The sequence below is a fragment of the Eurosta solidaginis genome, chromosome X (assembly GCF_040869045.1).
Source record: "Eurosta solidaginis isolate ZX-2024a chromosome X, ASM4086904v1, whole genome shotgun sequence".
Classification (NCBI taxonomy): domain Eukaryota; kingdom Metazoa; phylum Arthropoda; class Insecta; order Diptera; family Tephritidae; genus Eurosta; species Eurosta solidaginis.
Genome location: NC_090324.1, coordinates 95804249 through 95819467, shown reverse-complemented (window position 1 = coordinate 95819467; position 15219 = coordinate 95804249). Strand labels below are relative to the sequence as shown.

The window sequence follows — 15219 nt, the reverse complement described above, 5'->3', positions numbered from 1 at the left end:
AAAGGAAGTAAATCCGAATAAAATGAATATGATTTCTTCGCCACAAATTTGCATTGTAAAAACTTTAGTAAAATTTGGATTCTGTTATATTATCTCCCTTCTCCAATCTCTAGATCGATTCAAAACTCGCTTCGAAGGAGATTGATAAACAGTTCTTTGATTCAAACAAAAGCAAAGCTTATGTGAAAGGACGCACTAACTTTCCACATATTCGTCTGGCCAGCGATGGTAGCTTGGTGAGTGCGTCACCTACAGAGAAACCTTGGCGTAGCGTGAAGAAAGAACGTCGTGAGAAATTGCGCAAGAAGTTCTCGCATTTGGATAAGCACTGATGCCATAAAATCCATTAAGGATTGTAATTCTAGTAGCACTGCATAGATCTTCGTAAGGCAGTTTCTTTTATTCTTGTTAAAAAGGAAACCCTATTGTAAAGCAGTCTGGATTCGGCCGCTGCAGAATCCACTTTTAAATGAATTACCCTAAACTATGTATTGTGGATATGCTATTAACTGTGTAAATATGAATATTAAATAGTTTTTAAATGATAACTGTACAAAACCTCGGTTCCGCTTAGTTTTTATTTCCACGAGGGGCGACCCCGCCCCAACTTAAAGACTTATCCCTCTTGAGATTGCATCGCTTTCCAGGAGGATATGTTTAGCCGTATCCGCTTATCGATCACAGAACCCGCAGGTATCACTATTATTTACCCAATTTATGCATGTGGCTGTTGAGTCTGCAATGTCTTTTAAGAAACCTGTTAAAATTCTAATTTTATTTTTTGAAAGGCGTATGATTGCTCCTCTAGCGATTAAGATTATATCCTCCTGCAGTAACTTAGATTGTTCAGAGTGCGCCAGTGTTCTTATATATCTGTCTACCAGCAATATATACCACCTTATTTTTATTATTTTTTTTTAGCGAACTGGCAGCTGCCGCTTGGGCCCAACAGGCCGTACAGTAGCTCCCTCTCTCTAGAACATTTGCCCGCTTTTACCATCCACTCACCCCTCTGTGGCCTAAAACCCACGACCGCAGTATTACATTGTGGGTTCGTAGTTCGTTCAGCTCATATTGTGGCTTCGGGCCCGAAGACACCAGCTCAAATCGCCTCTGATGTTTTCGATTACCACCACAAGATCTTGTGTAGACATGGGATGCTCTCTAGCCTGGTTGCATTCATAGACAAGATAACAGTCTCCGCATTCCACTTAGATATATAGATAGATAGATGTTGTGAGGTCAAGCACTGCGACCTATTGGTCTATTGTGCCCTCATTCTCTTAACAACACCTCATCCAAGCCGAGTTCTCTGAGAAAACCAGAATGCTTCTAGGCTTCAGAGAGTGTATGTTACTATTTCCTACTTTCGATGATGCTAGCACCCCAAGTCTTCGTCTCGCGACTGCATCGCATTCCTTCAGGATGTGTTCTGCAGTCTCATCTTCGCGATCACAGAACCAACAGAGGCTACTAGACGACATCTCCCCAGCGGGTTAGGGGGTCGGAATATACCCGCGGTAGGTATGCCTGTCGTAAGAGGCGACTAAAATACCTGATTCGAGGGCTGTGTAGCGCAACCCTTCAGGTTGCCAGCGTAATATGTAGCTTCTCCAAACCCAATTGTCAACCTCACCTATCCACGGCGAATCCTGTTTCACTAACATACGAGGCTCTGGCGACCCCAAGCTCTTCATAGAACTTGGGGGTGGGGAGGGAGGGATGGCCTGAAGGTTTAATGTGGCCACGTAAATCGTTCCCGAGATGGTCGGGCTAGCACCTTAATAGTGCTGTGTTACCGGAGCGTACCGGATTTGTATCCGGCAAAGGACCATCACATCAATAACACTCCCCAAAGCCTTCGGGGAGCAACCTTATCGCTACAACAACAACAACAACAACAACTAGACGATATAGCCAATTTATTCATATGGCTCTTTCGCCTGCAGTGGCCTGTGAGTATACCTGTTAAAATCTTAAGGCTACTTTTTGGGAGTTTTACCCTCCTATTAGTGCCTTTGCCTGCCGAAGTCCTGGACTTTCGCGCCAGTGTTGTTCTCTTAGGCACACCTCTTTTTGTCTAAACTCTTCCCTTATTGTATGTGACTCTATTGGCATGATGGGCTCGAGTCCTATTGGCTTTCCGGCCGCTGCCAACCTGGCAAGGTCGTCCGCTCGCTCGTTACAATCTACTCCTCTGTGTCCAGGTACCCATGCCGCACACCGGCTTATGGCGCCAACTGGTACGATATTTTGGTTCGGGGGCGAAATATCCCCGCTCCTATGCCCTCCAGTGTCTTCGAGCTATCGGTGTACCATATTATAGCGCGTTCCTGGTGAAGCGCTTCAATCCTGGAGGTGTCCCACGTACACTTGTTCCCAGCTCTATTTTGAAGCGCTTCTCAAACTTAATTATCTTCCTCGTGTCATCTGTGGGAAGTTGGATGAGTGGAATCTGCTCCCTCAGCTTCACCATGTTGTCGTTTTGTCGAAAGCCCTCTATGTCCAAAAATGCCCATAGCGTTACCTCCCCGCACTAAACTGAAAGCAGCTCTCGACAAATGTCCGTTTTCTATTCCATTTGTTGCTTACTTGTAAGCAATTATATTCGTTTTATACTTACTAAATATCTCACCATGTTTTCATTTGTTGGTTTTGGGAATTTATTTATTGGTATTTGCATTTATTTAAAAGTAATAAGTTTAGACAGGAGCTTTCTCAACCAATTTGAACCAATGGCCGCATTCGCAGCGTTTTAATTAACATTTTTGCAGCCACATCCATTGCACATAAGTTTGATCTTCTTCGCCTGGAAATAATATAAAATAATTGTTTAGTATGTTAAAAAAATAGTTTTTGTTCGCTTGTGCTATTTATTCTTCACTCAAGGATGCAACCAACAATACGTGCATCAAATGCGGATGGTATCAGATTGGGGTTTTCTTTGTTGCCTGCGCAACGTTTGAACACTTTTATGTCGAAGGAATTATCGTTGCCAGCAGCTTTGGCTAAAACTTCACACCTTTCAATACCGGTTGCGTGCTCAAGAGGATCGTTCATCACTGAAATTGGAATTCAAAATATTTAAAATAGTTATTTATAACGGTTTAAAGAACATATTATTGATCATTAATAACTGCCTGCTTCACAAAAACTGACTATAATTGGGACATCAAGTCTTACCCAACCTCCTTCTCCCAACTTACTGGAGATCTCCCCTTCCTCTTCATAAATTACGGATGCTGATGGAAACACTTTCTTGATCAGATCGTTTTCATCCATTCTCTTAACATCACGTAGGCCGAAGGTTTGGGCTTCGGTGAACTATGTTCGAATCAGCCTAAAGCACATCATTAAACCCTTTTCGATAACCTTTCTATAGAATACTTGGAAGCCGTTTGATTTTTGTTCTTCGTAGAATTTTACTTTTAACTTGCGTCCTTGGCACAAAGTAGCACTTTAACAATGCAATAGATTTTTGGGATGAGACTGGATTTATATACCGACAATGTGAAAAAAAAATACTGAAAAACGTATTTTCATTAACTTTAAAAAAGGAAAGTGAGATGAATATAAATCCTTTACAGACAACCGCTTTGCTGCCCTCCCAATCCCGACTGATGCTCGCCAAGGGGAGCGTGCTTTCCACAAGGTCATTGAATCCGCCTCGGCTCGCTTCATTCCCGCCGGTAGAGTTCCCGAAATTCGCCCCACTTTCCGGCGGAAGCCGCAAATTTAGCGAGAGAACGTGACCTTATAAGACAGCTCGATCCCAGCGACCCCCAAATAAGGGATATAAACCAACGCATCAGATTGCTTGTGGATGAACACAAGCGGGCGAAATGGGAGGAGCACCTAAGCGGTTGTGTAGGTAAACTTTGGTCCACTGTAAAGTCCCTATCGAATCCGTCTAGGCACAATGACAAAGTTTCCATCGACCTTGGCCATAAAGTACTGTCGGATGCCAAAAAATGCGCGAGCGCTTTCTGCCGACAATATATAATGCATTCTTCGGTCGACAAAGATAGACGGAGGGCCAACAGACACGCACATAAACATAAATTCAGCGCGTTACCAATGACCATCACCGCCAAAGAGGTTGAGGATGCCAAGATGCCAACCATCCAAAGCAGTGGGTCCAGACGGCATAGCCATGCCGATGCCTAAAAGCCTAGGGAAAGAGGATTTCAAATATTTAGCACATGTCTTCAACCTGTCTCTTTCCACCTTTGTCATACCCGAAAAATGGAAAATGGCGAAGGTGGTCCCGCTACTAAAGCCTGGGAAACCAGCTTAAATAGGAGTCATATCGCCCTATATCTCTCCTATCGCCAATAGCCAAGACGCCTGAAGCCATTTTGCTCCCCTACTTCATCAGTATGGCTTCAGAAAACTCCATAGCACGACCACCACCGCGCTAAATGCAAATTATCTGGGTGGTCGGCAGTCATCGGTGCAATTTAGAAATGAAACATCGAAACCAAGAAGAATTAAAGCGGGGAAGCCACAGATCAGGATCTACAAATCCAGAGCCGTAATAAAATCCTTAAATCCCTTGCTGGCAGTACTTGGGGAAAAGACAAAGAAGCGCTCATTACCACATACATAGCAATTGGCCAGCCGATTGCCTGCTACGCGTCCCCTATATGGTCGCCAAGCCTAAAAATTACCAACTGGAAGAAGCCACAGGCCTGCCAAAATACTGCTCTCGGAATCGCCACGGGCTGTCTTCTTATGTCCCCAGAACACCATCTACATAATGAGGCGAGAGTACTCCCCATCAGGGAGAGAAATGAGTTGCTAACCAAACAGTTCCTGTTGAATAACCAGAAACCTGGGCATCCCATCATACATCTGATTTCTGACCCACACCGCCTAGGGGCTTAAGGAGTCATCTCCGAAAGCATTATGAGGAAATACGGCACCTGAGAACTCAGCCGTATGAAGCAAAAAAACACAAGCAGGTCCTCAGTGAACTCTACAAAATATCTAAAGAGGTGTCAAACGACGCGTCTTGACATCAGTATTATTAATTCGAAGGCGGAAAGTAAAAAAAAATTTTAACTCGTTCAAAAGATATTAATGAAAAACCGAAAAATTACCAGCGGGTCCCTCCGAAGCCGGGGTGGGATCCATCGTATTTTTGCGCAGAACACCTCTGCGTTGGCGGCTTTCGGCCACGCTTATAAAAAATTACCCTGGGTGGGTCCAACACCGGTTTTGAGACCAAAACTATATCCGCGCAAAACACCTACATATGTTCACAATTTTTTTTGTGGGTACACAACATTACAACAATCACATGAAAATCGCCCATTTCAACTGCAAATATCTCAGAGCTGAGACAAAATTTTTATTTTCCGCCTTCGGATTATTATTTTCGAGATTAATACGCGTCTTTTGACACCTCTCTCGATATTTTTGGTAGCGTATTAGCAGTCGACCCCTCAACTAGACTTTTACCCCGCTGCAAGGATCTGCTGGGAGGATGACAATTTGTGGGAGGGACGCAACAAATTAAATAAGATTACACTGAAATGAAGCCGGACAGAACCGGCTACCTTGGGAAGCGTTTATAAATTAATATAGATTTTGTTTTCCAATTACTATTCACACATATTCACCTGGGGAATTGATTTTAACATGGGTGCACTCCATTGCCCCAACTACACGCGGAAAATTTGCCTTTTCTTTAAAAGCAGCCTATTTTTTCAAGCGCTCCTGTTCCGTTTGAGGAAATTTCACAAAATCTGGTCGCAAGGATGCTAGATGGTAGGAAACTAGCGTAATTGCACGTGAGGCACTTGCTTTTAAAACTCCGGAAAGTCTGCCACAATTTGCTGAAAAGATCCTGAAGCATAGAACCGGAGTGCGATGAAAAACATTTGATGTGGCTGCATTGCGTTGTTGCTGTAAACGAAGAAGTAATTTAGGGCAAAATTTATAAAATATGATGTTAACTTACCGTGCTCCAAGATTAATTTTGTCTTTTATTAAACAAACCAAGCAGCATCGTTCGCGAAAGTCAACATCGTCATAATAATGAAAAAAGTCAGGACGCTCTTTAATTTTTCTTTTTCGTCGAAGCACGATTACCTGCAGAGCTTCAAAATCGCAATCACTTTCACCAGAATCTCGAATATTCATTAAACTTTTTACAAATTTTCCATCGAGAATACAAATAAGCCACTTCAGGGAAATTGCAGATGTCAACAATAGCGGGGTTTCTATATTTGCATAATGAAATAAGTATCAAAACTGTCATTTAATTCTACTCATAATTTGTACTACATCAATACTGTTGAAAGTCGAGAATAAGCCAGGTAGGCTTATCTGTGACTTAGCTAAGCATTGGTGGTGAAACAGAAAAATTAAAAAATATGACTTAACTAAGTTAAGTCGAGTTGGTGAAACCGGGCCTAAGAGTTTTATTTTAAACTGACTTAGTGAAATCGGTTGCTGGAAATTAGCACACGCGCTAATTAGTATTGTGTTTTTCGTTCGTTACCAGGCGAGATTAACTCCTCCGATCTTGTTAGTCGATTCAATTTTGATGTTCCTGGTAGAACGTCGTGCCTTTTCATTTACCATTTTGCCGGCAAAATTTTACCAAATATAATCCACTACGTAACTGGTGTTCGCACTACAACAACTTGTATAACTGCATCAGCTTTGAATGTTCGTTTTCCGCATTGCATAATTCAATACTCTCACGTCTGGCCTAACATTTTGTACATTCTTTCATATATACATATGTATTTAATTATTTTTAACTGTAACATTAATTTTATGTTAATATATATCTTAATAGTCGAACGCATTGTGTCTGTGTCGACTTTAATCCAAAAATAAATAAAAAACAAGTAAGGACAGGACTGTCTTCGGCTGTGCCGAAGACTTCATACCTTTCATGAATGGGACTGAACATTAATCTTATCCCGTTCGTAATCTCCAAATAATCGGGTGTATAAGGTAAGAAATACATAGTGAACAGATGTACATACCTAAGCGATTTTTAAGATAAATATAAAATAGAAAATGGCAAAAGCCCCCTTATCTGAACGATCGGTTGTATGGGATATATATTATATATATCTCTGATCGAAATGATTTTTACAGAAAATCCTCTATGGTATATTAGAATATATATCACCAAGTTTCACGTTTTGATATTGGAAACTAAGGGAAAAATGGCCAAAAATCTTTCTATCTGAACGATCGGCTATATGGGATAGGTATATAGTATATACTATAGTTTATACTATTTACTATATACATATAGCTCCGATCAAAGTAATTTTTAAGAAAATCTTCTATGATATATGAGAATAAATATCACCAAGTTTAACGTTTTTATATTGGAAATTAAGGGAGAAATGGCTAAAAATCGTTTAATCTGAACGATCGGTTGTATGGGATTTATATTATATATAGCTCCGATCGAAATGATTTTTTCATGATATCTTCTATGATATATTAGAATAAATATCACCAAAGTTAACGTTTTTATATTGGAAATTAAGGGAGAAATTGCCAAAAATATTTCTATCTGAACGATCGGTTTTATTGGATATATACTATATATAGCTCCGATCAAAGTGGTTTTTTCAAAAAATCTTCTATGATATATTAAAATATATATCACCGAGTTTCACGTTTACACTTTCTAAATTAAGGAAGAAATGGCCAAAAATCTTTCTATCTGAACGATCGGTTTTATGGGATATAACTATATATAGCTCCGATCAAAGTGATTTTTTCAGGATATCTTCTATGATATATTTCAATATATATCACCGAGTTGCACGTTTATACTTTCTAAATTGCGGCAGGAATGACCAAAATCGTCTTGTCTTAACGATCGGTGGTATGGGAGATATATTTTATAGTGGTCCGATCCTACCGGATCCGACAAATGTCTAATATAATTCAAAAATACATCCTTGTGCCAAATTTTATTGAGATATCTCAAAATTTGAGGGAATAGTTTGCGTTCAAACAGATAGACGGACGGACAGACGGACATGGCTATATCAACTCAGTTCGTCGCCCTGATCAATTCGCCATACTTAATGGTGAGTCTATCTTTTATATTTCTCAACGTTACAAACATCGGACCAAAGTTAATATACCATTTTATGTTCATGAAAGGTATAATAAATGGCGGACGAGGGATACAATGGTACACATATAGTTCCAAAGTAGTGGAAGGAGTAGTGTCTGCGGTATACAGTTCTGATCCGGAAATAAACATATTCTACAAGATGCCAGATCACTGTAGCGTTTTCCAATCAAAAGTATTAGCCGTAGCCAAAGCAATGGAAGCACTGGAAGAGAATAGCTTAAACTGCAGCGGTGTTAATTTGTATATTGACAGTCAAGCAGAAATTAAGCCAATAATCTCGCACAGCACAGCATCTTAAAGTGTGATAGAGTGTAAATAATCCCTGGAAAGAATCGAGACGGGAAATGCATACATCTGTATTGAGTCCCAGGGCATCTGGGAATAGATGGAAATGGAAAAGCGGTTGAACTACCTAAAAAAAGACGAACCCCTTGAAGATTACTCCGTAGACGTCCCAAATAGATTGGGCGAGATTAAGAAAGGCGAGAGTCGTACATTATCGACAAAGAGGGAAAAGCGTGAGTCCAAGCGAGGGGCTTTAAATGAGGTTAGCACTAGCACCGCGCTAAATACCATTAGTTCTCAGATAAATTGCGGATTAAATCAAAATCCCACCATAGAATAGTACTCGTTGCGTTAGACTTGTCAAAATCTTTTGATACGGTCAACCACGGCACGTTACTACAAGACCTGGAAGGGTCTCCCCTTCCTCAAGTCTCAAAAGGTGGACCGAAAATTATCTGTCTGGCCGGCAAGCATCGGGTCAATTCAGCAACGTATCATCCAAACCACCCGCCCTGCTGTATGGTGCAGAAGCATGGACCATGACAACATCAGATGAAGCGGCTCTGGGAGTGTTCGAGATAAAATTACGACGGAAGATTCATGGACCTCTACGCGTTGGCGATGGCGAGTTCCGAAGAAGATTTAACGATAAGGTGTACAAGCTCTACGCAGACATTAACATATTCCAGCAAATTAAAACGCAGCGGCTTTGCTGGCTAGGCCATGTTATGCGAATGAGAGGTGACGCTCCCGCCAAGAGAGTGTGTCTATTCGAACCCACCTATGGGAGCAGAGGTTGAACGGCCATAACTTTTAAACGGTTAAGCACCAACTAAGTATGTAAGTAACATCCAAACCAAGAAGAATTAAACCAGTGGTGCTCCAGGTTGGTGTCCTATCCATTTCTTAAACTTCTACATATCAAAGCTACATTCAACACCAGAAGGAGTCACTATCGTTTCCTACGCCGATGACTGCACAATAATGGCCACAGGCCCAGGCCCACAGAGCTTTATAACAAAATAAACAGCTATCTCCCTGATCTCTCCAGCTTCTTCGCATCTCGAAACCTGAATTCTAATCGACTAAATCATTAGCGACTTTATTTACAACATGGATTCGCTAAATGTCGACCATATTGAACATCCAAGTCGATCGCACCACGCTACCGACTGTCTTACACCCCAAAATCTTGGGTGTGACGTTCGATCAGGATCTACATTTTGGAAAGCATGCAGCCGCAATTGCACCAAAAATCTAAAGCCCTAATAAAATCATCAAATCTCTTGTCGGCAGTACTTGGGGTAAAGATAAAGAAACGCTCATTACCACTTACAAAGTAATTGGCCAGCCGATTGCATGCTACGCGTCCCCGGTATGGTTGCCAAGCCTAGAGGCTATTCACTGGAAAAAAATACAGGCCTGCCAAAATACCGCACTCAGAACCGCTACGGTCTGTCTTTTTGTATCCCCAGAATACCCAGAAATCTGGGCATCTCAAAAGACATCTGATTGATAAGGCTACACCCCCAGGGGCTTAAGAAATCATCTCCGTAAGCATTATGAGGAAATACGGCACCTGAGAACACAGCCGTATGAAGCTAAAAGGCGCAAGCAGGTCCTCATTGATATCCACAAACAGGCGTCGGACCTCTACACCGAAATACTGCTACAACAACAAGGGGATGTAAAGTGTTGAAGATTATGTGTAGGTCTTACAACCTTAGATTAACAAATTGGCGTCTATCATTGAAAAGAGAGGACTGTAGACCCATGACGGGTATTCTGACTGGACTCTGCCTTCTGACGCCACATGCCTTTAAATTAGACCTGGTCAGTAACAGCAGAGAAGGAAACGACCGAGCAGGTTTTGTGCTCGCGCCCTGCGTTTGCCAGGCTAAGGCTCCAGCTATTAGGAGTAATAAAGCTGATAGATCTAGAAGCAACAAGTGACATAGGTCTAGAAGGCTTCTAGTATTTGCCAAGAGGACGGAGTTATTAACACGCTTTTATTAGCTTGGCCTGTATGTAACGGAATCTTTGAACTTAATTTTCACCGGTTTCTAGAAGTCTGATTAATTTGAAACTTTGCATACGTATCAAGGACCGATGACAATGCATTAATATGATGGTATGGTGACATAAGGTCAACGGCCATAAGGTCAATTGACCTTATTACCACTTTGAATGGCCATAAGTTTGATTGAAACTTTGCACACATATCAAGGCTTGATGACAATGCATTATTGTGATGGTGTGGTGACATAAGGTCAACGGCCATAAGGTGAATTGGCCTTATTACCATTTTGAATGGCCATAAGTTTGATTGAAACTTTGCACACGTATCAAGAGTCGATGACAATGCATTAATGTGATGGTGTGGTGACATAAGTTCAACGGCCATAAGGTCAACTGGCTTTATTACCACTTTGAATGGCCATAAGTTTGATTGAAACTTTGCACACGTATCAAGGCTCGATGACAATGCAATAATGTGAGGGTGGGGTGACATAAGGTAAACGGAAATAAGGTCAATTGAACTTATGACCACCCCAAATGGCCATAGATTTGAAAACTTGCACATAATGCGACAAACGCATTCCTTTATTAATGATAGAAGTGCATGCATGGCACATCTACGAAAGAGCATACTGGAGCCCTTTTTAACACGCTTTTATTAGCTTGGCCTGTATCTATGTAACGGAATCTTTGAGCTTAACTTTCACCGGTTTCTAGAAGTCTGATTAATTTGAAACTTTGCATACGTATCAAGGACCGATGACAATGCATTGATGTGATGTTGTGGTGACATAAAGTCGAAGGCCATAAGGTCTATTGGCCTTATTACCACTTTGAATGGACAGAAGTTTAATTGAAACTTTGCACACGTATCAGGGCTCGATGACTATGCATTATTGTGATGATGCGGTGACATAAGGTCAGCGGCCATAAGGTCAATTGGCCTTATTACAACTTTGAATGGCCATAAGTTTGATTGAAACATTGCACACGTATCAGGTCTCGATAGCAATGCATTAATGTGATGGTGTGGTGACATAAAGTCAACGGACATAGGGCCAATTGGCCTTATTACCACTTTGAATGCCCATAAGTTTGATTAAAACTTTGCACACGTATCAGGCCTCGATAGCAATGCATTAATGTGATGGTGTGGTGACATAAGGTCAACGGCCATAAGGTCAATTGGCCTTATTACCACTTTGAATAGCCATAAGTTTGATTGAAACTTTGCACACGTATCAAGGCTCGATGACAATGCAATAATGTGATGGTGGGGTCACAGAAGGTTAACGGACATAAGGTCAATTGAATTTGTGACCACCCCAAATGGCCATAGATTTGAAACCTTGCACATAATGCGAAAAACGCATTCCTTTATTAATGATAGAAGTGGATGCATGGCACATCTACGAAAGAGCATACTGGAGCCCTTTTTAACACGCTTTTATTAGCTTGGCCTGTATCTATCTATGTATCTATGTATCCATGTATGTATGTAACGGAATCTGGAGTGGAGCTGAGAGCCCCGGTAATGCAGAGCTCCGAACTCCGTTGCACATTTTGAAGCATTTTAAGATACGTACTGTTAGCTAGTGCAGGCCATCAGACCAAGGCACCATAAAGAAGAATCAGGCGCACAATGGCTGTGAAAATACAGTAGGTCAACTTAGGGGAGAATCCCCAGGATTGCCCTCTTGCAGGTGAACAGCTCTGCTGCCTTCTTAGATCGCTCCACTATATGGTCACTCCATAATAGCTTCCTATCCAGAATTACTCCCAAATACTTGACTTGATCGCTAAACGCTAAGAACGTACCCAATTTCTGAAACTTTGGATACGTATCAAGGACCGATGACAATGCATTGTTGTGATGGCGTGGTGACATAAGGTCAACGGCCATGAGGCCAATTTATATTTATATTTATATTTATTCAATACTGTCTATGAAAGAACATTTCTTACAGACTAATAACCATGGTGTAGGTTACAAAATGAAACATACCTGCTTAAAATAAGAGAGTAAAATATTCAAAAAAGCTTGTTTTCCCAAGGAAAAATCAAGGGAAATACTCTGAGATAGAATATTAAATTCGCGCATAGATCTTGCAAGAGGAGCATTACTGGCAAATTTAGTTTTGACTTTTTTCCAGTAAAAAGGATAGGTGACGCGAAGATTTCGCCTTGGAATGTTAAAAGTAATCCTTTCCAGAAGATAAGGACAATCTATCGTACCATGAATAACATTAAACATGAAAGTCAAAGATAAGATTGACCTACGGGTTTCGAGAGATTGTGGGTCAAGTAGCATAATACGGGATGCATAGGGTGGAATGGGAGTATCAAATTTGAGGGGCCGTAAAGCAAAATTAATGAACACCGTTTGAATACGTTCTATTCTTTTTATTGATATCTGGTTATACGGCCTCCAGACAAAAACTGCATATTCAAGGTTTGAGCGAACAAGAGTTATATACAACATTTTAAGAGTATAAGGGTCTGAGAACTTGGTGCAGTTCCGACGAATAAAGCCTAGAACAGAGTAGGCTTTCGCAATGATGAAATCAACATTTTTGTTAAAAACAGTTTCGGGTCAAAAAAAACTCCTAGGTCCTTTACTTCGACAACATTCTGAAGGACAGTATTAGAAATGTGGTAGGACGTACTTCGAAAATGCAAAATTTTAGCAAATGTCATTTTAAAACATTTCTTTATGTTTAAAGGGAGACGAAAACGAAGACACCGTGAATGAACAGCGTTGATACCGCATTGAAGCTTTGCTTCATCAGAGGCATCTTGGACTTTGGCGAATATTTTGAGGTCATCGGCATAAAGTAAAAAATTTGCGAAGGAAAAGCCCTATTACCACTTTGAATGGCCATCAGTTTGATTAAAACTTTGCACACGTATCAAGGCTCGATGATAATGCATTAATGTGATGGTGTGGTGACATAAGGTCAACGGCCATAAGGTCAATTGGCCTTATTACCACTTTGAATGGCCATAAGTTTGATTGAAACTTTGAACACGAATCAAGGGTCAATGACAATGCATTAATGTGATGGTGTGGTGACATAAGGTCAACGGCCATAAGGTCAATTGTCCTTATTACCACTTTGAAAGGCCATAAGTTCAATTGATTCTTGCACACGTATCAAGGCTCGATGACAATGCAATAATGTGATGGTGGGGTGACATAAGGTTAACGGATATGACCACCCCAAATGGCCATAGATTTAAAACCTTGCAAATAATGCGAAAAACGCATTCTTTTATTAATTTTAGAAGTGGATGCATGGCACATCTACGAAAGAGCATACTGGAGCCCTTTTTTAACACGTTTTTATTAGCTTGGCCTGTATCTATGTAACGGAATCTTTGAGCTTAATTTTCACCGGTTTCTAGAATAAAAAAAAAATGTAAGGCGCGATAACCTCCGAAGAGATCTAAGGCCGAGCTTCTCTTCCAATTTGCGTCGTGCTCCTCTTGATTTTTCCCTACAAATTGGCCGGACGGGACCTACATGTTTTATGCCGACTCCGAACGGCATCTGCAAGGCAGATGAGTTTTCACTGAGAGCTTTTCATGGCAGAAATACAATCGGAGCGCTTGCCAGACACTGCCGAGGGGCGACCCCGCTTAGAAACATTTTCTTCTAATTGAAAAATCTTATTTCTAAAATGTTGATGTTTCTTTGCCCGGGAGTTGAACCCAGGGCATACGGTGTGATAGGCGGAGCACGCTACCATCACACCACGGTGGCCGCCGGTTTCTAGAAGTCTGATTAATTTGAGTCTTTGCATACGTATCAAGGACCGATGACAATGCATTGATGTGATGGTGCGGTGACATAAGGTCGACGCCCATAAGGTCAATTGGCCTTATTACCACTTTGAATGGCCAGAAGTTTGATTGATACTTTGCGCATGTATCAGGGCTCGCTGACTATACATTATTGTGATGGTGTGGTGACTTAAGGTCAACGGCCATAAGGTCAATTGGCCTTATTACAACTTTGAATGGCCACAAGTTTGATTGAAACTTTGCGCACGTATCAGGCCTCGATGACAATGCATTAATGTGATGGTGTGGTTACATAAGGTCAACGGCCATAAGGTCAAATGGCCTTATTGCCACTCTGAATGGCCATAAGTTTGATTAAAACTTTGCACATGTATCAAGGGTCGATGACAATGCATTAATGTGATGGTGTGGTGATTTAAGGTCAACGGCCATAAGGTCAATTGGCCTTATTACCACTTTGAATGACCATAACTTTGATTGAAACTTTGCACGCGTATCAAGGCTCGATGACAATGCAATAATGTTATGGTGGGGTGACATAAGGTAAACGGAAATAAGGTCAATTGAACTTATGACCACCCCAAATGGCGATAGATTTGAAACCTTGCACATAATGCGAAAAACGCATTCCTTCATTAATGGTAGAAGTGGATGCATGACACATCTACGAAAGAGCATACTGGAGCCCTTTTTTAACACGCTTTTATTAGCTTGGCCTGTATCTATGTAACAGAATCTTTGAGCTTAATTTTCACCGGTTTCTAGAAGTCTGATTAATTTGAAACTTTGCATACGTATCAAGGACTGATGACAATGCATTGATGTGATGGTGTGGTGACATAAGGTCAACGGCTATAAGGTCAGTTGGCCTTATTACCACTTTGAATACCCATAAGTTTGATTGAAACTTTGCACACGTATCAAGGCTCGATGAGAATGCATTATTGTGATGGTATGGTGACATTAGGTCAACGGACATAAGGTCA

At 41.1% G+C, this 15219-nt stretch overlaps 1 protein-coding gene across 4 annotated transcripts in view; it reads right to left on the bottom strand.

The window, feature by feature from the left end:
- The window catches only part of ey (eyeless), a 2912801-nt gene that overhangs the window by 354059 nt on the left and 2543523 nt on the right, over positions 1–15219 (bottom strand). For 2 of the 4 annotated variants that reach the window (XR_010947867.1, XM_067758168.1), the window contains one exon: positions 2715–3062. The exons of the other annotated variants lie outside the window; for them this stretch is intronic. Coding sequence is in view for 1 of the 2 variants with exons in the window: in XM_067758168.1 (XP_067614269.1) it covers positions 3044–3062 (19 nt within the window). In the remaining variant the exon portion in view is untranslated. Of the gene's footprint in view, positions 1–2714; positions 3063–15219 lie in introns of those variants that run through there. 4 annotated transcript variants of the gene reach the window in all.